The 22,916-nt window shown below is 51.9% G+C and overlaps 1 protein-coding gene across 1 annotated transcript in view; it reads left to right on the forward strand.

Annotated features, from left to right (window-relative positions):
* The first annotated feature begins 16,039 nt into the window (after positions 1-16,039).
* CACNG4 (calcium channel, voltage-dependent, gamma subunit 4) overlaps positions 16,040-22,916 on the forward strand; it is a 15,945-nt gene continuing 9,068 nt past the window's right edge. Inside the window, exons 1-2 of the mRNA XM_011999171.1 lie at positions 16,040-16,139; positions 17,843-17,926. Of these exons, the coding sequence (XP_011854561.1) occupies positions 16,040-16,139; positions 17,843-17,926 (184 nt within the window). The remainder of the gene's footprint in view (positions 16,140-17,842; positions 17,927-22,916) is intronic.

The following is a 22,916-nucleotide window of genomic DNA, read 5'->3' on the forward strand; positions in this document are numbered from 1 at the left end:
TCATGATAGTGAGTAAGTCTCACAAGATCTGATGGTTTTATAAAGGGTGGTTCCCCTGCACACACTCTCTTGCCCGCTGCCATGTAAGACGTGTCTTTGTTCCTCCTTCACCTTCCACCATGATTGTGAGGGCTCCCAGCCACTTGGAACTGTGAGTCCACTAAACCCCTTTTTCTTTATAAGTTACCCAGTCTGGGGTATACCTTTATTAGCAGCATGAGAACAGACTAATACACATCCCCACATGGCTCCCTCCAGCTCTCAGGCCCCGGAGGCCCTGCTACCTCTGTCCCCTCCCCCTGGTTCTCTAATTCCAGCCCCACCGGCCTCCTTTTGCCTTCTCAGACAGGCTGTGGCCCCTCTGGGCCTCTGCAGTAGCCACTGCATCTTTACCTTGCTCCTCTTTCAAGGCTCAGCTGTACTGTGGGTTCCTCTGAGTAGCCTCCCTGACCGCTTACAGGCTATCCCAGGCCCCCTCTTGCCACTCAAAGGCACGGACAGGATGACCCTGGCACCTTCACCATGATAGCCAGGGCCTAGCATAGTGCCTGGCACCCGGCGGGCTCTTAATGTGTCAGTGCTGACTTGAGTCCGGGGTTCTACTGGATGACCAGGTCTGCAGCTGCTCTTCCAGGACTTGAGGGGCCCTCATGGGGCAGATGAAATAGACATTTCTCTGTGATTCCATAAGGAACGGAAGGTACACATCCTGTGCATTGTAGCAAAGCTCTTCCTGGAAAGCCAGCAGTGGGCAGGATGCAGGCAGGATGTTGGGTGCCCTGGGGCTTGGGATAGAGGGCGATGGGCACCAGGTGTGACTGATGAGCCCAGGAGCTCTGAGGCCTTGCCTAAGCCCATGATCTGGCGGCTCCTCACCAAGTGACTGAGAAGCACTAGGGTGCTGGCAGGTAATGGAGAATTCTAACCTGGTGCTCCAGACCACAGGTATGGGAGCATATTTGTCCATTTTCATACTGCTATGAAGAAATACCTGAGACTTGGCAATGTATAAAGAAAAAGAGGTTTAATGGACTCACAGTTCCACACGGCTGGAGAGGCCTCACAATCATAGCAGAAGGCAAAGGAGGAACAAAGGCACGTCTTACATGGCAGCAGGCAAGAGAGCGTGTGCAGGGGAACTGCTCTTTATAAAACCATCAGATCTCATTAGACTTATTCACTATCACGAAAACAGCATGGGAAAACCCACCCCCGTGATTCAATTACCTGCCACTGGGTCCCTCCCATGAGACATGGGGATTATGGGAGCTACAATTCAAGATGAGATTTGTGTGGGGACACAGCCAAACCATATCAGGGAGGTGGTGAGAGGGGTCTTAAAAACTGGGTTTGAACTTGATATCTGGCTGCCCTGAAAGAACTATGCTCAGCCCTGGAGTTACTCCAGAAATGCATGTGTGCTCCCTCATCCTGGTCTGGCTGCCAGAAAGCACTGGTGACCTGGCAGACCTGGCAGGTGTGTGCCCTCCCAGACACTGGCTCTCCCTCTCTCTCATCTTTTCTCTCTCTCTCTCTCTCTCTCTCTCTCTCTCTCTCTCTCTCTCCAACCTCAAATGGAATAGGGAGGCAGGAAATCATAGCAGTGACAGCACTAGTTGTAGGATCAGACAGAAGTAGGTGAGAGAATCCTGGCTGTGCTACCTTGGGCAAGTTGCTTGCCCTCTCTGAACTTTGGCTTTCTCATCTGTAAAATGGGTGTATAGGAGCTCCCCCTTCGTAAGTTGTTTTTGAAGCTTAATGAGAAAATGGAAAGAGCTTAGCACATGCTTTACAGGGAATATAGTGTTCAACCAAAGCCAACACTTATTAGTCCATTAGTCATGAGGCTCAGGGAAAAACAGGGTTACTTTGCTGGGCCTTCTAAGAGTCAGGGAAGCTCTGCTTATTTTGGAAGCCACAGTATTATGGGTATATGAGGACAAGGAAGAATCTGTGTCAGTCCTAATAGGGGGCAAACCTGGCCTGCTAACTTCTGACAATAAGACCAGCTGCCTCTTTGTTGCTAGAACAGGGCTGGTTATAACAACAGCAAACATGTTGTAAGCACATACCATGTGACAGGCACAGTGACATTTAAAAACTGCATACAATTGTTTAATCCCCCAAATCACCCTCACTTTATCCCCATTTGTGATCCCCATTTCACAGATGGGAAAAATGAGGCACAGAGAAGTGAATTAGGACCTCAGATTATACAGCTAATAGGTGGTAACAAAGCCAGAACTCAAACCCAAGCAGAATGACTTCAGAACATACCATCTCTATGCTATCCAGCCAAAGGATGATCAATAGGTATTTTATCAACTAGTAGCTCCTGAATGGAACACTGTGTTGAGGATTCAGTCTATGATCTGGGGAGAAAAGTACTGTGATTGATTAGCAATGTCTGCCATGGGCTGGGAAGGGGAAGACTCAGTTCTGTGCAGGACATTTATTCACCACCAACTACTGCACTATTGACATTTGGAGCTAAATCATTATTTGATGAGGCAGGGTAGGGAGTCATCCTGTGCATTGTAGAATATTTAGCAGCATCACTGGCCACTAGTTGCCAGTAGCACTTTACCCTGCCACCCCAAGTTGTGACAATCACAACTGTCTCCAGCCTTTGTCAAATGTCACCTGGGAGGCAAAATCACCCCCGGTAGAGAACCTTGCACTAGAGCAGGCAGGGGACAGGGGGCAAAAGAGCTCTAAACTTGAAGTCAAGTGACCAACATTCAAAGCTTGGCTATGCTACCAATCAGCTTGTCACCATGGAAATGGCCCTTCACCTCTCCAGGCAGCAAGTTCTTAATATTTGAAGTGAGTGGGGTGAAGTGGATGATCCCAAGGGTCCCTTCTAGAAGTTTATGATTCTCTACTTTGATGTTCCCTCCCTTGCCCAGCCCCTTCAATTAAAATCAGGTTATTGGAGCATAACTTTCCAGAGATCTGCAGAGGCAAATCAATGGAAAAGCAGAAATCTGCAGAGAGCTGTTTCGCCCCTTACAGCTCCATAGTTGTTCCTCATTAAAAAAGAAAGAAAGAAACGAAGAAAGAAAACAACCACCACCCTTGGTACTGAAGTTTCATTTAAGCAGCAGTTATCAAGTAGATGCAAGGAGAAAAATCACAGAGACAATAACTGAATACCCATTTCCCTGTGTTAGGAGAGAAAGGGAGCAATTGGTTGGGGAAATCTCTCCGGCTCCGTTCAATTATGAATCTCGGCAGGAAGCCTGGAAAATCCTGGCCCACTCTGGAGCAAAGTGTTGGAGGAGGCGTGAGGCTAGTGCTGTGGGTTCTTGAAGAACTTGCTGAGCCAGATGAGGGATGGTGAGAGGGTGTAACCAGGCTCCTACCTCCCGCCCCAAGGGACAGGAGGGGTTGGGGGGAAGGAGCAGGGCCCTGAGGAGCCAGGGGCTCTGGGGCCCCAAAGCTGTCTCCAGGGTCCTCTTGGCAGGCATTTCCTGCAATCATGGCTCTGATGCAGGAGAACCCTTCCAAAGGCTTGGTTCATTGACTACTGGCAAGGAGGTTGGCTTTTTTTTTTTTTTTTTTTTTTTGAGATGGAATCTTGCTTTGCTGCCAAGGCTGTAGCACAGTGGCACGATAGCTCACTGCAACCTCTGCCTCCCAGATTCAAGTGATTCTCCTGCCTCAGCCTCCCCAAGTAGCTGGGATTACAGGCACCCGCCACCACACCCAGCTATTTTTAGTAGAGACAGGGTTTCACCATGTTGGCCAGGCTGATCTCAAACTCCTGACCTCAGGTGATCCACCCAGGTCAGCCTCCCAAAGTGCTGGAAGTACAGGTGTGAGCCACCGTACCCGGCCTTTTTTTTTTTTTTTTTTTTTAAATCAGAATGGGAGAGAAACCATCATCTATGGGGACTCTTCTCCCTGCTGGCCACACATGGTGTGAGGCCTGTAGATGTCTCACTATCCATAGAGAGGACACACAGATGCTGAAAGGTTGAGTAGCTCAACAGTGTTTTCTGAGGACACCCTCAGCCCTTCAGGTGACTGAGACCTCAGAAGGCTGTAATACACAGGCCACAAGCTTCCACAAGCTTCCACGCAGCAAGGGCATGGTGCTCAGCATCCTCATCCCCTGATACAGCATCCTTCCTTTCCCTGGAGCCCTGTGGTCTCTAGGGAACCCAAGCTTATTTTCATGTCTTAGAAAGTGTTGCAGACCTGCCCTGAGACAAAGAGTAGAGCCTGGGCTTTGGAGCCCTGGAAAAGCAGGTTGGAATCTCCTTCCCCCAGTGAAGGTACAGCTGGTTGGGGATTAGGGTTCTCCCGGTTGCAAGCACATAAACCAACTTCTCTGACTTGATCCACAAAGAGGACTTTCTTTTTTTTAAGACAGGGTCTCAGTCCTGTCACCCAGGCTGGAGTGCAGTGATCTGATCTCAGCTCACTGCAGCCTCAATTTTCCAGGCTCAGTTGATTCTCCCACCTCAGCCTCCCGAGTAGCTGGGACTATAACCGCGCACTACCACGCCCAGCTAATTTGTGTATTTTTAGTAGAGATGAGGTCTTGCCATGTTGTGCGAGCTGGTTTCAAACTCCTGGGCTCCAGCAGTCCACCCACTTCAGCCTCCCAAAGTGCTGGGATTACAGGTGTGAGCTACCATGCCCGGCCCCAAAGAGGACTTTATCAGAAGGATGTGGAAGGGTCCCAAAGGATGGAAGGGAGAGCTTAACAGTCAAGATCAAGGAAGGAAAGAGGCAGGAGCCTCTATAACTGGCATCCTGGACCACTCAAGAACACCCCTTTAAAAACTCTCGAAAGTCCCTTGGTCCATGGGTCTCCTCTGTCTCTGATCCAAAATATACACTTCCAAGAGAACCTCTGATTGGTCCAGCTTGGGCCAGAGGTCTGCTGAGGAGCCTTGGCTGGGGGCAGGGCCATGTCATGCGGCCACTGGGGGAAGTTCTGTGTGAAGGACTCATTCCCAGAGAAAGGGGCTCCCGAGGGGTACACCCCTGAGGACCATCGGAACCTCAGTATGGGTGTAGTGCAAGGCAGACGGCCCACTCCCTCTCCGCCCACCTTCTGCCCCTCTGAATCACCACACAGATGCCCACAGCTCAAGATTCTTAGAGTCCAGGACCCAAAGCAATGCCTCTGCTTACCAAACGAGCTTTGATCTCCAGGGTCCAGGTTCACAGAGAGAATTTGGAGGTAGAAATGGATTCTCTCCAAGAATCCTGCTTCCTATGGGAACCAGAATGGGCTGCAGACAGGCCTCAGTCCCCAAGTGGATTTTGTACCAGAGTCCGGTGCTGTCTCCCTTCGGCTGACCACAAAGGTGACTTCTCTCCCAAATCCTCCACTGGCCCCACTCCAGGCTGCTCCATTGAAAGGAAACACCCTTTCGGACCTTGTGGTTCCCTGAACTGCTAGACACAGGTGGGTCTTGGGGACAGGGCTCCTGCCCCGCTGCCTGGTTCTATAGACGAGCTGACAGAAGGGACAATGGGTCCGAGTCACTATGGAAGCCATTATAAGGCAGGCTGACTCCAAGGGGCCTGACACCATCCCATCAACCACCCCTCCCTGCCCGGAAGCCTCTGGCAGCCTCAGGAAGCCGCCAGCCTGAAGCCAGAATTGATGTGTGTCCCTTTTCACGAGGCACTCCACCATGAGGGGCAGCGATGAGGAGAGAGCTTGTTCCTTCTGGGTGAGCAGGGGCTGCCATGTCCAGGCAGCCAGGCTCCTCTGGGGCTAAAAGAGGCCACCCAAGGGCCCCAGGGTGGGATCTGAAAGCCCTAACAGGCCAGATGATAGCAGCCAGGCTGGGGACAGCATGACAGACATTCAGAGCCTGGAGGGTCTAGAGCTCTAGGCATGAGCCATGAGTTTTCCAGCTTCAGGAAAGCTCCCGGGGCACCTCAGCTGATGGCGTGAAATCCAGTCTCCTTACAGGACGGTTCCGGCTCCCTCCAGGAATGCAGTCCCACCTGCTTACTCAACCTCAGTGCTGTCCCCGTCACCTCCCCAGGCAAGGTCCCTTCCAGAAGCTCATGCCAAACATGCCTCTGGGCTTTGTCTCACTTGGGCTGCCATATGCCAAGTACTACTTACTTTGTGTGAACTCCAGCCACCCCCCAAGCTTCCCAGACACTCCATTCAGCACTTGTCCCTTATTCTTTGAAATTCCACAAACCTGCTCCTTCTCTCATAGTGTCACTGGCTCTCTTGTTCTAGGTAATGTGCTCACTCACCTCCCCAGCTAGGTCATAAGTTCTCCCAGGCAGGATCCACGGGACCTGGTGTCAATCAATGAATACCAAACTAAAAGAAAGAATGGGCAAAGGATTGAGTGGGTGAACCTTGTTCACCTCAAAAGAAAAACCCCAAACAGATTCTAGCGGGACCATGAGGCACCTCAATGACTTTAAGCTATCAAAGAAGAAATGAGGCTGGATGCAGTGGCTCACACCTGTAATCCCAGAACTTTGGGAGGTCAAGGCGGGTGGATCACTTGAGGTCAGGAGTTCGAGACCAGCCTGGCCAACATGGTAAAATCCCATCTCTACTAAAAATATAAAAATTATCCAGGCGTGGTGGCCGGCGCCTGTAGTCCCAGCTACCCGGGAGGCTGAGGCATGAGAATTGCTTGAACCCAGGAGGCGGAGGTTGCAGTGAGCTGAAATTGCACCACTGCACTCTAGCCTGGGCGACAGAGCGAGACTCTACCTCAACACAAACAAACAAACAAAAAACAAACCCAAACAGATTCTAGAGGGACCACAAGGTACCTCAATGACTCTAAACTATCAAAAAAGAAATGAGCCTGTGTGAATCTTTTAGCAGGTGCCAGTGATAGTTGTCCTCATTTGCCCAAAGAAACTTCCCAGACTCTGAATGGCAAGCATTTATTATTTTTAGCCCCTCTCTTAACTCTAATTGGAACACAGTCTAGTCTAAAGACATCTCTGAGAAATGAGGAGTTGAAAACCATATACTCACACTGATGACATCATCACAATTTAGCCTTCTCAAGGTGCCTTGACCAAATGGGTCTCATTGGGTCTCACTTGAGATTTGAAAGGTTGTAAAAATATTTCCCCCATTTTCCGAATGAGGAGCGGCTTCCCTGACCTCTACTCTGCAGCCTGGGCCTGCCTCCTCGGTGATGTGCTGTCGGAAACTCAGGACTCCTTCTAAGCCCTTTCCTCAGTTGTCACTGAATGACTATGGAAACAGAAAGCTTCAGAAGGGCAGAGACCGTGTCTGTCCTGTTCTCTTCTTGTATTATTGATTATTGTTCTAACAGAAAAAATTCCAAATGTATAATGCCTTAAACATAATAGGAGTTTGTTTCCTGCTCATCTAACAGTCCAAATGGATGGCCATCTCAACAGACATCTGTGTTCCACAGAGTGATTCAGGGACCCAGGCTTCTCTCATCCCATGGCAGGTTGGGAGGGAGTGGAGATGTAGGGCCACCCCCACTGCTCTTGAGCCTTGTCCAGGAGTGGCTCACATCACTTCAGCTCACATTTCATTGGACAGCTGGGTCACAGGCCACCTTGAACTGCAAGGGAAGCTGGGAAATACAGTGTAGTTGTGTGCACCGTAAGAAGAGGAAACAGGTTCTAGCAAGCAAACACTCTGCTACATCTCTGAGTCCCCAGCATCTCACACACAGCAAGTGCTCAATAAATCTAAGTTCAATGAAGGAACCAAAGGTCATAGTGGCTTACCAGGGTCTCATGGAGAGCCACCAGCAGGTCAGGAAGCTAGGGCTCCCTGAGAAAGCCCGACCCAGCCCAGACTGCCTCTCCACGCCTGAAGTTTCGCTGCAGGAACCCATGGAGAGGTTTCCCAACAGCCTGACTCGCTGAAGCTGGAGAGAGGCCAGCCCGTAGGAGACCAGAATGTGCCAATTAGGAAATCACAGTTATTAGGGGGTTTCTTTGGCACTCAGCATGGAAGTGGAGGAATTACTAGGGGGACCTCTAAGGGAGAATTGTGGGGAGCAGGGAGCAGGGCTGGGCAAAGAGCTGAGGGGTGGGGAATCAAGGAGCGTCGAGTTTGTCAGCAGCAGCTTGTAGCACTGGCTGGTGGGCCTGCCCAGCATGTCTGCTCTGAACCCTGGGTTATGGGTTAAATGGCACCCTACCTTATCCCTACCAAAAATTCTTATGTTGAAGTCCTAACCCCAGTACCTCAGAATGTGACCTGATTTGGAGACAGGCTCTTTACAGAGGTAATCAAATTCAAATGAGGCCTTTTGAGGCCGGGTGTGGTGGCTCATGCCTGTAATCCCAGCACTTTGGGAAGCCAAGGTGGGTGGATCACTTGAGGTCAGGAGTTCGAGACCAGCCTGGCCAACCTGGTGAAACCCCATCTCTACTAAAAATCACAAAACGTAGCCAGGCATGGTGGCACATGCCTTTAATCCCAGCTACTCAGAAGGCTAAGTCAGGAGAATCACTTGAATCCTGGAGGTGGAAGTTGCAGTGAGCCAAGATCATGCCACTGCACTCCAGCCTGGGTGACAGAGTGAGACCCTGTCTCAAAAAGAAAAAAAATGAGGCCTTTAGAGTGGGGCATAATCCAGTATGACTGATGCTCTTATGAAAAGGGGAACTTTGGACACAGATACACACACACAGAGAGAATGTGATATGAAGAGAAGGCAGAGATGGGGTTTATGCTTCTATAAGCCAAGGAACGCCAGAGATCACCAGCAAACACCAGAAGCAAGGTAGAGTCATGGAAGTGCTTTCTCCCTCATAGCCCTCAGGAGGAACCAACTGCATCAACACCTTGAATTTCAAGCCTCCAGAACTGTGAGGCAATACCTTTCTGTCCTGAAATCCCCCAGTTTATGGTACTTCGTTAAAGTAACCCCAGAAAACAAATGCACCCTGCGTCTCTGTGCTGGAATGATCTTGGCCAAGTCATTTCCATCCTGGCCTCCAGTCCCTCTTCTGAAACTACGTCCAAGGACAGCAGCCAGTGTCTCCCCAAACCAAGAACATCGCTTGCCATTGCGCTGGGCTGCATGTCTTGGTTTTATATCTCCTTGCTGCTCCTATCCCATGCAGTTCCCTTTAAGAAGGATGCCTCCCTGGACCTTCCAACCTGAAGTCACCCCCTCCCTTAGTCCATTCAGGCTGCTAACAAACTATAAAATATAGTATATATATAGTATATAATAAAATACTGTAAATTGGGTGGCTTACAATACAACAGAAATTTATTTCTCATGGTTCTGGAGGCTGGGAAGTCCAAGATCAAGGTGCCAGCAGATTTGGTGTCTGGTGAGGGCCGCTTCCTGGTTTATAGATGGTGCCTTCTTGCTGTGTTCTCACGTAGTTGAAGGGATGAACAAGTTCTCCAGAGTCTCCTTTAAAAGGACTCTAATCACATTCATGAGAGCTCCACTAATCACCTCCTAACCTCATCACCTCAGGGTTAGGAGTTCAGCATATGAATTTGGGGGTGAGGGACACAAATATTCAGACTACGGCATCCCCACCATGGAGACAATAAAGTCCCATGTCCTCTGCCCACCATGCAAGACCCCACCCGCATCCCAGCTCCTTCTGCCTCTACCTCCCCCATCACTGCTACCCAACCACACCAGGACAGCTGTGGTTTGGGAACCTTCACACCTTTGCCCCGACTGTCCCCTTTGTTTGCACCAGACGTGGTGGTGGTGCCTTCTCTGCACACATCAGCCCTTCTCAAAAATCCTAACCTTGCTCCCCAGCCAAGCTCTGCCTTGGCTCCATGCCTACCCTCCCTGACTACTCGCTGTCCCAGTGGTGTGGGACCCTGGGTTGCCGTCCCCGCTGCTTCAGCATCTCTGCCTGCTAGTGAAGGATTAACGTAGCCTGAAGCATCAGCCGATACCCCCAGCCCCAGAGTCTAATCCTAAGGAGCGTTGGGGACACATGCTTCCCCATGGTGCTGAAGCCACACAGAACGTCTTAGAGCTCTGAGAACACTCTGTGTTCTTCTGCCTCCCTAGTGTGCAAAGTAGGGGCACAGACTCTGAAGCCAGGCAGCCTGGGTTCAGATCCCAATTAGGGCACTTAGTAGCAAAGGGTGTTAGCCTGTCCACCATATAGGGTTAGCATGAAGATTAAGTCAATAGATGTCAGGTGTTCAAAATAGTGCCTGATACATCATAGGTGCTAAGCACAGTAAATATTTGCTGTCACTCTTACCATGAGGACAGAGCTCTTTCACGCCCCCATCACCTATCAGCCCAGCTAACGTCCTGCTACCCCTCAGTTCCCCACCATGAAGTTCCTCCATGAAGTCCCAGGCAGGTCATTTCTGGGATGGTCTGTAGCCTCCTGGAAACACAGAACCCTCCAGTCTTTCTAGGCTGTTCCCTTCCTTCCTGTGGAAATGGGGTGGTGTAGGAGGGGGCCAGGTTCTGAGGAGCTCTGGGAAAACCTTGAGGAGAAGTAGTCGTGGCAGATGGTTGGCAGAAGGACAGAGAGACACAGGCATGCTCTGAGCTCCCGCAGCGTGCCCCTCTCTAAGACACAGACCTGGTCCATTTGGCCCTTGGACCAGAGCTGTGACCCGAGTACAGCTACCCCCTTTCACAGTGTACAGTCCAGGGAAACCTCTCCAATTCGGAGTAGCTGGGAGATGGCTGCTTTCAATTATGGTAAAGTTCGCATTGATGGCTCTCTAGAACAATACATGTTGTTTGATTATTTTGCAGTTCCTAAGTTAATTCAACCAGAGTTGCTGGGACGCTTGGCCCAGGTATGGTCTTCACCCTCACTGCCTTCTCTGGTCTGTGTGGCCTCAGTAGGTGTTCCTTGATGGTCCCTGGACTGAGTCTGGGGTTCTTCCCCTCTCCTCTCCTAGTGTTGCCTGGAGAGAGTGGGGATCATGGGGGATGTTCTGAAATCACGTATTATCTGAGCAGCCCCCACGGGGGTGTGTGTTCCCAGAAGTGGACTCCACACCTTCATCGTCTCAGCTTTGAGCTCGGCCACAATTTTAGGACAAGAGTCCACAGCCTAACACGCCGCAGACCCCTTCCGCTGCCTTCACGCATGGCGCCACCTGAAATGATGCTGATATTCATTTATTTTATCTTCTTGTGTCAATAGCACCCCTTTCCCTGCTCCACCAGAATGAGAGCTCTGTGAGGGCCAGACTCCGTCTTACTCAGACTGGCAGCCCCAGCGCGTAGAACATTGCTATGGACTCTGTAAAATGCTCTTGAGGAATGAATGAATGAGATGAGATGAGATGAGTAAACAGTGACAATACTGTCGAGCAATGAATGATTGAGTGATGAGCAAATGGTAAAAGTCTGTTGAGAATGAATGAGTGATACATGAGTGAACAGGAAAGGCCTCACTCAGTATCATCTTCTACTTGCCCTCTTTCCTTCTCTTTCCTTTTTATGCACATTCGTCCCCTCCTAGATCCTAAAGGGGCATTGTGCTGCTGGGCCGCCCTCTCCCCGGCTTCGACAGCCCCAGCCAATTCGAGGCTGCCTTCTTTCCCAGGGCCTGGAGACTCCCAAGACCTCGCTCTTCATCACCTGACAGTTGTTACCTTGAAGCTAACCCGGCGCACCTGGTGGCTATCTGGTTTCGCTTCCTGTTCTGTCTTGGGGAGAAAGACCAGCTGGGCCTCACCGCCTCTGGAGCCCCAGCCCTGCATCTATAGAGGATTCTTGGAAAGGCTGCATCAGGGTGGTATGGAAGGAGCACTGGACAAGGAGTCAGGAGGCTGGATTCCAGGGTGCCACATGCAGAGGACCAGGTGTCCCCTGAGCCTCCCTTTCCTCTTCTGTCAAATGGGGCAGAGAACACTTTGTTTTACAGCATAGGGTAGAATGCCTAATTGTTCTGCTGTGAGCCTTGTGGAAGCAGATCTTTCAACATCTCTAAGCCTCTTTCTCCATCTTCAAAGGAGCCTTATTGCAGAGATGAAATGGGCTGAAGCATGCAATACGCCCAACTTTCATCGTAGCTTGAACCCAGGGCTGGCATGCAGGGGGTGTATCTTGGGTGGCCATCCTAGGGACCAGGCATGGGGGAGGGGAGAGCCAATGCAAAGGTGTCCTGAGCTGATGATCACCTGGCTTGGTCCTGCTGGGACTCACCCCTTCAGAAGCAGTGTAGAATGGACTTCAGAACTGCCCACCAAGGGACAGTGTTTGGGGACGTTTATCCACCAGCTCCCATCCCATCCTCCACTGTTCAAAGGTTTCCCCCAGGGTGGTTCATCCCTCAAACTTCCAGTTGCGCACGCGCGAGTGCAGAGCGGTTCCCGCAGGCAAGATACTAAGTGCTGTGGGTGGAAAGCAAGAAGTAATTGGTGCAGCTGAATTGAGGTGTCAGCAGGTTCCACTTGTACAGAGCTGGTCGTGGCAGCCATGTGTGACTGGGGTCAAAGATAGGCCAAGAGGTACGAGGTGGACAGAAGGGTGACCATACACTCTCAATAGGTGCCTGTGGCATCTGTGAATGTTTGTGAGGATCAAATGAGGTCATGCTTTTGAAAATGCATTGCAAATGAGAAAGGATTACATGAATAGTCGCCATCAGCAAGTCGCCCTCTGACATGCTTTTCTCCAGAATTCCCTTAATGACAGTGGCCTCAGGTGGCCCATATGGAGGCTTAGTGTCCCTGAAATGGCTCATAGGGTGACCAGCTTGCCACGTTTGCCTGGACTCTTCCAGTGTTCCTATGTCCCTGGAACCCATCAGGTCCTGGGGGTTGGTCATTCAACTGTACTTGGGGACATGACCCCAAGGCATGACCTTCACAGAGGTCATGGAAGGAGAAGCTCAAATGCTGCCCACACACCCTCCAGCCCCCAGGGTTCACACCTCGCTTCCCAGCTCCCCTGTCCAAGTGCATCTGCTGTCATTTCAGACCCATCACCTCATTTTCACTTGGAATCAAAGAATCTGGTCTCTTTTCTTACTTTTATTGGTTCATTTTCAGATACTGTAGAAAATTCAGAAAATACAGAGGAATGTAAAGAAGAAAAATTTAACTCGCTCATTACTCTATCGCTCAGAAATAAAAAACTGGACACATTTGGGGATATACCTTTCCAGATGCTTCCTGTGCCCATAAAAATATACTTTTAATGAGGCCGGATGTGATGGCTCACACCCGGAAAACCCAGCACTTTGAGAGGCCGAGGTGGGTGGATCGCCTGAGGTCAGGAATTCGAGACCAACCTGGCCAACATGGTGAAACCCCATCTCTACCAAAAATACAAAAATTAGCCAGGCTTGGTGGCATGCACCTGTAGTCCCAGCTACTTGGGAGGCTGAGACAGGAGAATTGCTTGAACCCAGGAGGTGGAGGTTGCAGTGAGCCGAGACCATGCCATTGCGCTCCAGCCTGGGCAACAGAGTGAGACTCGTCTCAAAAAAAAAAAAAAAAAAGAAATATACTTTTAATGAAAGTGTCTCCTGATACGTGCAGATGAAGAGATTATACACGTGTGCACACAAGCCTGTACCTACTCATGAAGGAGCACGCACACCTGTGCACACACCCCGTGCCTGTTATTTACAAAATAGTCATAGAATCTTCAAGCAGGACTGTCCCTCTGGTCCAACTCCTAGGTTTTCTAGATGAAGAAGTAACTTGCCTGAGGCCGAGTGACTAACAAACTCTCACGCTAGTGGTCTCCTGGCCCTTGGGAAGGCGAGGGCCACAGTGTCTCTGGGAACACAGCCCAGCAACCCCTGTCTCCACCTCACGACCTCAGCATTCCTGCAGCCCAGCCAGTCAGGATCTCACAATTAGCCACCCTAACTATCACTTAATAGCTAGCACAGCAAATGGCCCGTGTGTGGAGAGCGAACACGTGTGAAGTGGATTGAAAATGGCTTTCTCTCTTACTCCTTGCACCAGCCATTAATTTTCTTCTTACTAAATGCCCTAGGCCAATGCTAACGAAATTAAATTTGACAGGGATAAATGTGAAGTCCTTAGTGCCAAACATTCTACTCCACAAAAACAGATTCGGGGGAGGTGAGGCAACTTTTGTGAAAAAAAAAAATCCTAGGAGACCGAATCAACAGTGATACCCAGTCCCATTAACAGAAGCATGGAGTCCAGAGAAGAGGAGGAGAAAGTGCCAGTGTGGTTTGAGCTGGTCGGACCCAGCCTGAACGTTGGGTTTGGTGGTGGAACTGTGCCTCCAGGCCCCGAGAATTGGGAGCAAGCCCAGAGGAGGGAGCCAGGGGGATGTAGGCACTTGAAACCATCAGTAAAGAAATGGCAGCTGGGCATGATGGCTCACACCTGTAATCTCAGCACTCTGGGAGGCCGAGGCGGGTAGATTGCTTGAGGTCAGGAGTTCAAGACCAGCATGACCAACACGGTGAAACCCCGTCTCTACTAAAAATACAAAAATTAGCCGGTCGTGGTGGTGCACACCTGTAGTCTCAGTTACTCGGGAGGCTGAGGCATGAGAACTGCTTGAACCTGGGAAGGAGAGGTTGCAGTGAGCCGAGATTGTACCACTGCACTCCAGCCTGGGCAACAGAGCAAGACTCCATCAAGGAAGGAAGGGAGGGAGGGAGGGAGGGAAGGGAAGGAAGGAAGGAAGGAAGGAAGGGAGGGAGGGAGGGCTGAAGGTGTTGACCTAGAGAGGATGTTTAGGGGAAACATCCCTGATTCTTGGCTCTAGGGGCAGAGAACAATCTCATTCACTCTCCACGGGGCCAAAGACAACTCGTGCCCTTCTCCACTGCCTCGTTAGTAATAGCTGGAAACAACAGGTGTGCCTCCGTGGGTGAATGATGAAACAAACAATGCTGCATCCACGCCTCAGAATTCCGCTCAGAATAACACGGAGCAAACTACCCGTACGCATGACAGCTCGGATGAATCCCAAGGGGGTTAGGCTGAGTGAGAACAGCCAGTCCCCAAAGCTTACATTGCTGGATGACTCCATTTGTAGGAGAATCTCAAAATGACAAAACTATTGACATGGAGAACATATTCCTGGCCGCCTTGGGTCAGGGAGGGGACGGGCAGGAGGGCGTGGGTGCGGCTGTGCGAGGGCAGCATGGGGGCTCCTTGCAGTGACCAAGTGTTCTGTATCTTGACTGTCCACGTCAGTGTCCTGGTTGTGATATTGCACTACAGTTGTGCACGATGTTGTCATGGGGAGAAGCTGAGTATAAAGGGTACGTGGATGGTTCCTGTATTACTTCTTACAACTGCCTGTGACTCTACAATTATTTCAAGACAAGTGTAATTTTTGTAAAGATGGGCGGAACCCCACGCGTATATACGTGGAAAGGTGTGCCCACGAAGGAGGGTCTGAGAAGACACACGGTGGACTTGGCAGCCTGCCGCAGCACAGCAAATCAGGAAAGACACACTCCTTTTTCTTTTTCAACCTCTTATTGCCACTTGTCCCACCGTGCATGCGTGACTTGGTGATTTTGCTTAGACCCATGAAGTAGCCAAAAACAAGGTGTGTGGGGGAGGCTAGGAATGGGGGAGGGAAGGCATGGGAGAGGGGAGGAACAGCAGAGTTTGGTTTCACCCACCCACGGCTGGCAAAATGCCTACTCCAGGCCTCCAGGAACATTCCGAGCCTGCCGTGTGAAAGCCAGGAGTGACAGGAAATGGATCCAGCCCACTCTGACCTCTGTGTCCCCACCCCACCACCCTGAGGCCAGCCTGTCTTGGCGTTCCTTCCTCTTGCTCACAAACCGTCATGGTTCTCCACCAATTCAGCCACTCATGAAGGAGCGAGGGTGGGTGATTTCTAGATCCAACAGCAGCGAACCCCCCAACTCTGAGCCACCACCATGGGCCAAGAATCACCCCGAGTGCCTTTCAGATATGACGTGGTGTAATTCTAAGATCCCCAGGAGATAAGGGCTGCGGCTCTGCCCATTCTACAGATGAGGAGACCGAGGGATTAATAACTACGTTGTTCGTGCTGGATCCCACGCAGAGGACATTCCTAGCATCACCTCTGAGACCCTCCCTCTGCCTCCCCACCATCCCGACCCCCACCACTGGCCCCCAGGGCCCATGGACCTTCAGGAAGCAGGGTTGTCACTGAGCACCCCAGCTTCTTGGAGGCAGCAGCTGAAGGGGCTCAATGGAGGAAAGAACTTGGGGACAGCAGCCGGTAACCAGCTTCTTGGTGCCCAGGGGGAAGGGCGGCGTGCTCCCAGCTCACCAGCGACCTCTCCTGGTTGGAAGTGTGAGAGGTGGGCGAGCACCCGGGCCCTGCCGCCAGGACTGTGCTCCTGACTGACCAAGGCAAAGGGGGGTGCTTGCAGCCGCTGCAGAAAAGGAATTGGTCCCAGTTGGAAACTGCCCCAGCACAGGCCACTCGGGTGTCAAGATGAGCTTGTGGCTCCTGGGCTGCAGGAGCGGGGGCTGACCCGGGGGAAGGGGTTTCTGGCACGGATGGGACATAGCAGCAACACCCTGTGTCCCTGGCAACCGATGTCCAGTTCTGTGGTGGACATTCTCAGACTTCAGGGAAGCAGAGGACTAGGAGAGCGGGGCAGAAGATTCTGGATGGGAGGAGTGGCCTGTCCTACATTATGAAGCTACCCAGGGGGTCTGGCCCCCCACCCCATGAGAGCCACTTCTCAGAGTAGGAAGGAAGAAACCAAGCAGGAGATGGGTTCAGCCCTTCTGGAAGTTTCTCTTGCTCTGTCCTCTCTTCCTTCAATCACATTGAGTGAGCAGATTGGAATCTGCACCAGCCGTGTACCTTAGGAAGAAGTCACCATAACTGTGGCTTTTTGAGTTTTTTGAGACAGGGTCTGGCTCTGTTGCCCAGGCTGGAGTGCAGTGGTATGATCTCGGCCCACTACAACCTCCACCTCCTGGGCTCAAGTGATCCTTCCAACTCAGCCTCCCGAATAGCTGGGATTACAAGTGCACCCTACCACATCCAGCTAATTTTTGTACTTTGAGGAGAAACAGGGTTTCACCATGTTGCCCAGGCTGGTCTTGAATGCCTGGGCTCAAGCGATCCGCCCTCCTCAGCCTCCCAAAGTGGTGGGATTACAGGCGTGAGCCACCGCACTGGGCCATAACTATGGTTTAAGAGCAGGAAAGACAGACAGACAAACTTCAACCCCACCTTGCCTTCGCATGTCTTGCTTCTCTGCCTGGAAAGCCCCCATGCCCCATTCCCAGTGGGCAAATTCTTTGTTTTTGTTTTGAGATGGCGTCTTGCTCTGTCACCAGGCTGGAATGCAATGGTACGATCTTGGCTCACTGCAACCTCCGCCTCCCGGCTTCAAGCGATTCTCCTGCCTCAGCCTTCCGAGTAGCTGGGACTACAGGCATTCGCCACCATGCCCAGCTAATTTTTGTATTTTTAGTAGGGACGAGGTTTCCCCATGTTGGCCAGGATGGTCTCGATCTCTTGACCTCGTGATCTGCCCGCCTCGGCCTCCGAAAGTGCTGGGATTACAGGCATGAGCCCCCGCGCCCAGCCTGTTTTGATTTTTTTCAAGATGCAGCTAAGAGTCCCTTGGGTAGAGGGATCCAACCTCCTGCTTGCCCAGGGCAGCTCTGCCTGGTATCTCTTATCTCAATGGTGATTCATGCTAGGTCCCCTCACTCTCACGTGCGTCCACCCTTGGACCATAACTAGGGTCACCTTTGGGGCATATCTCTCCCTGTGTAGCCGTTCTCTGTGTGTCTCTCCTGTGCCCCCACCAGTCTGGGACGCTGGAGCCTGTCTTTCTTCTCCGTCTGTCCCCAGACCTGCGCAGAGGCTCACACATGCGGCGACTGTGTCTGGAGTGAGTGGATGAGTGAAGCCAGACAGGATGTACAGTGTTCTTTTCTTCTCATTCCTTTCAGGGGTCTATAAAGGGCACTGCTTCCGGATCAATCACTTCCCAGAGGACAATGACTACGACCACGACAGCTCGGAGTACCTCCTCCGTGAGTGTCAGGAGGCCTGGACTCTCTTTCTGTGGGGAGGGGGAAGTCTGGGGGGGAGGTGGCCGGAGGAAAGAGAGACACTGGGCGTGGAGAGGGCGATTGTTTCAGGATGCTCCGCTCACTCTCTTACTTGTTCAGACATCATGAGTTTGGAGGATGGAGTTTTGCTCATCACTGCCATGACATACTGGGTATCTCAATGGGGTTATTTGGCTGAGAGGCCTATGCCCTGGGGAGACAGGCCTGAGCAGAAAGCCTGCTGGGCGTGGCTGGCTTCAGAGCTACTGATTGGCTGGAGCTGAGGCTGGAGCAAGGGAGGTTAAAGATATAGGCTCTGCCCAGGCTGGGTCTCCCTGAGGGGTATGGCACCCCAAGCACACTGGGGCCTACCCACCCTCTCCTGCATACTCTCATCCATTCTAGTCTTGAAAAAGCAGATACAGTCATACACCAAGACAGCCTCGTGGGGTGCTGGGAGATCCAGGGCAGAAGGCGAGGAAGGTGCCAGGGAGCAGCCTCTGATATATGGTCCTGAAGTCTTTTAAGCACCGCGTCTGCCCATGGGAGCCCCCACCTGCTCCTGGGTCCAGTGGCTGCGTGGGGCCCCCAGACTGAAGCCCGGAAGTCCCAGCGCAAGCTCAATCCCAAATAACAAACCCAGCCACCATACTAAGTCCAGATCTCATCCCTGGGCCTGTGAATACCTCCCTGGGAGCTGCCAGGGAGGAGCCTGCAAATAGAAAAATAGCACCATTTCGGAGTCATTTTCCCCTTTCACGTTAGGCAAGACACGAAGAGCAGCTCACAGCAGCACCCCTGGGGCTCGAACCCAGCCTCATTGATGGAAAATCGATACCAGCGCCCTCTGAGAGAGCACAATTCACTCTGCACCTGCTTATAGATCGTTTTTTCTAAGAGAAAGGATTTTGATTCTGAGTCATCTGGTGAAATAGAACAGCACGCGGTTCCCATCGAGCCTGGGGCAGTGTCAGGCTGCTGCGACCAGGCCCAGAACGTGAAATAATTTGGCCACCACTCTGCCTCCCATCCTTCCTCCCTCACCTTCTCCTCCTCCTGCCTATACTCTGGTTCTGCTTACCGGGAGCCCACACTGAACCAATCAAATGAGATTTCCACAGGGCCGCCAGAGATAGTTGTGCAGGTTGCACACTGCACAACTCAAGGGATGTCACATGCATCAATTATGGTATGAACATCCGTCCAGTTGTATAGTGCATGTCTGCACAACTGTCTACAGAGGCCCTTGGTGCTCAGCCTAGCTGGGATGACTCAATTGAAAATCAGCCCCAACTCAGAATCTGCCTTTCTCTGCCCAATCCAGGGCAATCAGGTGGTTCTTAAAGCTCTGGGGGCAGATGTGCCCATGGTCCAACCCTGGGACTATAAGGAAAATGGCATTAGAGAAACAAACCATTCCCTCTCCATTTCCCACTGGAGCTCCCCTGAGGTTATGGGCATTGGTGCTAGTTTTTCTTTACTCGCCTGTCTCTGTCCCATTCATGGTCCTGGAGTGCTGAGGTCTTTTTCTGGATTGGCCTCAAGATGCAGTAGCCCAGAGGTCACCCCACGTGGCTTCCCGATCTCCCAGCAGGAAGCAGATGTCACACTCAAACAGGATGAATAAAGGATGTCTACAGAAGGACCATTTACAAAAGTGTGGGTGAGGTTAAGGGAAACCCACAAGGGCTGGAGAGCACCCCGGGACCAGCAATAGCCGGGAGCCTGGATAGGTGAGGGGGGCAGGCGTGGGAGCCTGGAGGAGGGAGCGGTAGGGACAGGGCCACCTGGCAGGAGCTGCAGCCATCGGAAAGCAATGTCGCCCCTTCACCAACAGCTGGGCCGAACTCCCTCGCAGACACCCCTTTCCAAAAGCTAGAGGTGGGAGCCCGAGGATTCAGTCCACACAGTCAGCTTCCAGGGGCCCAGGGCAGGATGGAGTGAGGATCTGGAAGAGCAAAAAAAAACAAAAACAAGTGAGCCGTTCCAGGTCCTCTGGGGAGGGTGCAAGGCGGGGAGGGCTACAGAGTGATTTTCCCAGATATAATGATGGTGACAGCACAACCGCAATTAGAGCTCATTGGGGAAGGCCATGTTCTCCTTAAGCGTACGCTGTGGGGAAAGCAGCCAGGTTCATTAACAAGCTCAGAGATGCACACGGAAGAGACAGCTTGACGGCTTTCGGGCCTGTGGTCTCTGCTGCTGGCAGAAGTCAGGGCGGGGTGGGAGGGAACTGACTTCCCAACAGGGAGGTGTTTTTCCACTCGGTGGCTGCAGAAACCGGGATATCTGGCCCTAAAACCAAGCTCTGCATGTGTCTTTGATCGTCCTTTTATCTCCAGAGTACAGGTGCCTGTGAGCTTGGAGCCAGAGGGGCTGAGCAACTTTCAGAGACAGGTCAAGGTCGTGGTCGCCACAGACATCTGGCATGAGTTTCCAGGGCCACCCTGATTTCTAATATTTTGTCTTCTGGTCTCTGTCCAGACTATGGCTCCCCAAAATATGTAGAAGCACAGGAGGGTGGTCTCTGGCGGTTGATATTTGCAACAAGTGAGGATTCATGAGGGTTCATTTATTCATTCATTTAACAAGTTATTGCAGCCAGACACAGTGGTTCACTCCTGTAACCCAGCACTTTGGGAGGCCAAGGTGGGAAGATCGCTTGGGGTCAGGAGTTCCAGCTTGGTCAACATAGTGAGATCTCATCTCTACAAAAAATAAAAATAAACTAGCCAGACGTGATGGCATATGCCTCTAGTCCCAGCTACTCAGGAGGCTTGGGTGGGAGGATCACTTGAGCTGAGGAAGTTGAGGCTGCAGTGAGCCACGATCGTGCCACTGCACTCCAGCCTGCATGACAGAGCAAGACCCCATCTTAAAAAAAAAAAAAAAAAAAAGTTACTGTGGGCCTACTATGTGCCAGACACTGTATTAGACATGTGGAGTACAGCAGCAAAGAAAACAGGGCTCTGTCCTCCAGGTGGAGAATGGGTGTTTTGGAGAAGGCAACAGATCCACGGTGGGGCTGCCTGCAGGATGCCTGTTTCAGGCCGGCTCATCTACATGGGCGTGGAGCACCAACCCTGGCAGATCCAAGGCTGCGCTGCTCCCACCCAGTCTTTGACAATTCAAGAAGGAACTCGGCCCCCAGCCATGCATTCTGAAACCTTCCACAGAAGCTGGGCTTGTGTTGTTTGTTGCAGAGCGCCCTGAAGGCCTCTGAGCTCTTATGATGTCCCTGCTGATTTGCAGATGCACAGCCCAAGATTTGAGGGGGTCACCACCCCACCTCCTGCCTACCTTCTCTTCCGCAGGCCCTGCTGGTCCCAGGGGTTCCTGCCCACCTTGCCCTGGGCCTGGTGCCCCTCTCCAAGTCTGCATTTTCAGCAGCTAGGTGGATAACTTCTGTGCCAGGCCACAGGGGGCTGGTGTCAGGGCTGCTGGGAGTCCACAGTGTGCCTGGGGGTGAGTTAGAAGGAAGTGTCTGGTCTCCTGGCAGATGCAGATCCTCTGCCAGGGCTTGATATGGCCAGCAGGGCATGGGCTGGACTTCAGCCTCACTCATCCCTCCACCCCTTAGCCACCTGCGCTATGTCTGACCTGCACCACTGTCTGTGGCAATCCCAGCTGGCATCTGCACATCCACAGCTCAGGCATGAGTCCCTGTGGCAAGGCATAGGTGCTTGTGTGACTTACCTGGGCAGAATGGATGGCTCTGAGCCAAGCCTGGGCATCCAGTGATCTTAGAGCAACTGGGCTTTTTTTTTTTTTTTTTTTTTTTTAAGACGGAGTCTCACTCTGTCATCCAGGCTGGAGTGCAGTGGTGCAATCTTGGCTCACTGCAACCTCTGCCTCCCAGGTTCAGGCGATTCTTGTGCCTCAGCCTCCTGAATAGCTGGGATTACAGGCACCTGCCATTATACCCGGCTAATTTTTCTATTTTTAGTAGAGACTGGGTTTCACGATGTTGGCCAGGCTGGTCTCAAACTCCTGACCTCAAGTGATCCACTCACCTCGGCCTCCCAAAGTGCTGGATGGACTTCCTTCTCTCGGATTCCTCTGACCTGTCTGCAGAACGAGGGCATTGAGGGGATGACTGACCCCAACTTTTCTGGCCAGCACAGATCAGAGGCACATTTCAGAACCACACAGGAAACTTCATCCCAGAGCCCGCTGCTGCCAGAAGGCAGAGAGGAATTGGAGAGGAGGAGGCACCGGAGAGAAGAACTGCATTTAACGCCCCCAGACAATCCCCTCTCTGTGAAGCAGGGACACACACTGATGCGTTCACAAAAAAGGAGACAAACCCTGCCTTCAGAGGAGAGGCTGACAGCCCTGAAACCCGCTCAGCTGGCTGGGGAGGGCGGCGCCTGCCAGTGCGGCCAGACTCACTGTCCCCTGCGGGGGCCACCAAGGGTCCACGCAGCCGAGCTTTCTACGGGGCTGGGAGACAGCAGGTGCTTGGGAAAGGCCGAACTCTTTGCTTCCCTTTCCTGAGTCTCCCTTCCCTCCCTCTGGTCTTCCTCCCACCCCATACGCTAAGGGAGGGGCACCCTAAGCCCCTACTGGGTGCTTGACGTTTTCTCATGGTAACCCTCCGATGAGGCATGTTCATTTCCCAAGGCCACCATAACAAATGATCAAAACCGTGTGACTTGCAACCGAAATTCACTGTCACAGTGTGGAAGCCAGAAGCCCAAAGTCAAGGTATTGGGGGACCCTGCTTTCTCTGAAGGCTCTAGGAGAGGGCCACTCTTCCAGCTTTGGGGGTGGTTGGTACTCCTTGGCTCATGGAAGCACCTTTGGGTCTCTGCCTCCGTCTTCACAGCCCCTTCTCCCCTGTGTCTTCTCTTCTAAGGTTCTGTAAGGATGCTCGTCTTTGGATCTAGGGCCCACTGGATTCATCCCGGATGATCTCAGCTTGAGATTCTTAACTGAGTCCACATCTGCAAGACCTCTTTTTTTTTTTTTT

The sequence above is a fragment of the Mandrillus leucophaeus genome, unplaced genomic scaffold (genome assembly GCF_000951045.1).
Source record: "Mandrillus leucophaeus isolate KB7577 unplaced genomic scaffold, Mleu.le_1.0 Scaffold585, whole genome shotgun sequence".
Lineage (NCBI taxonomy): Eukaryota > Metazoa > Chordata > Mammalia > Primates > Cercopithecidae > Mandrillus > Mandrillus leucophaeus.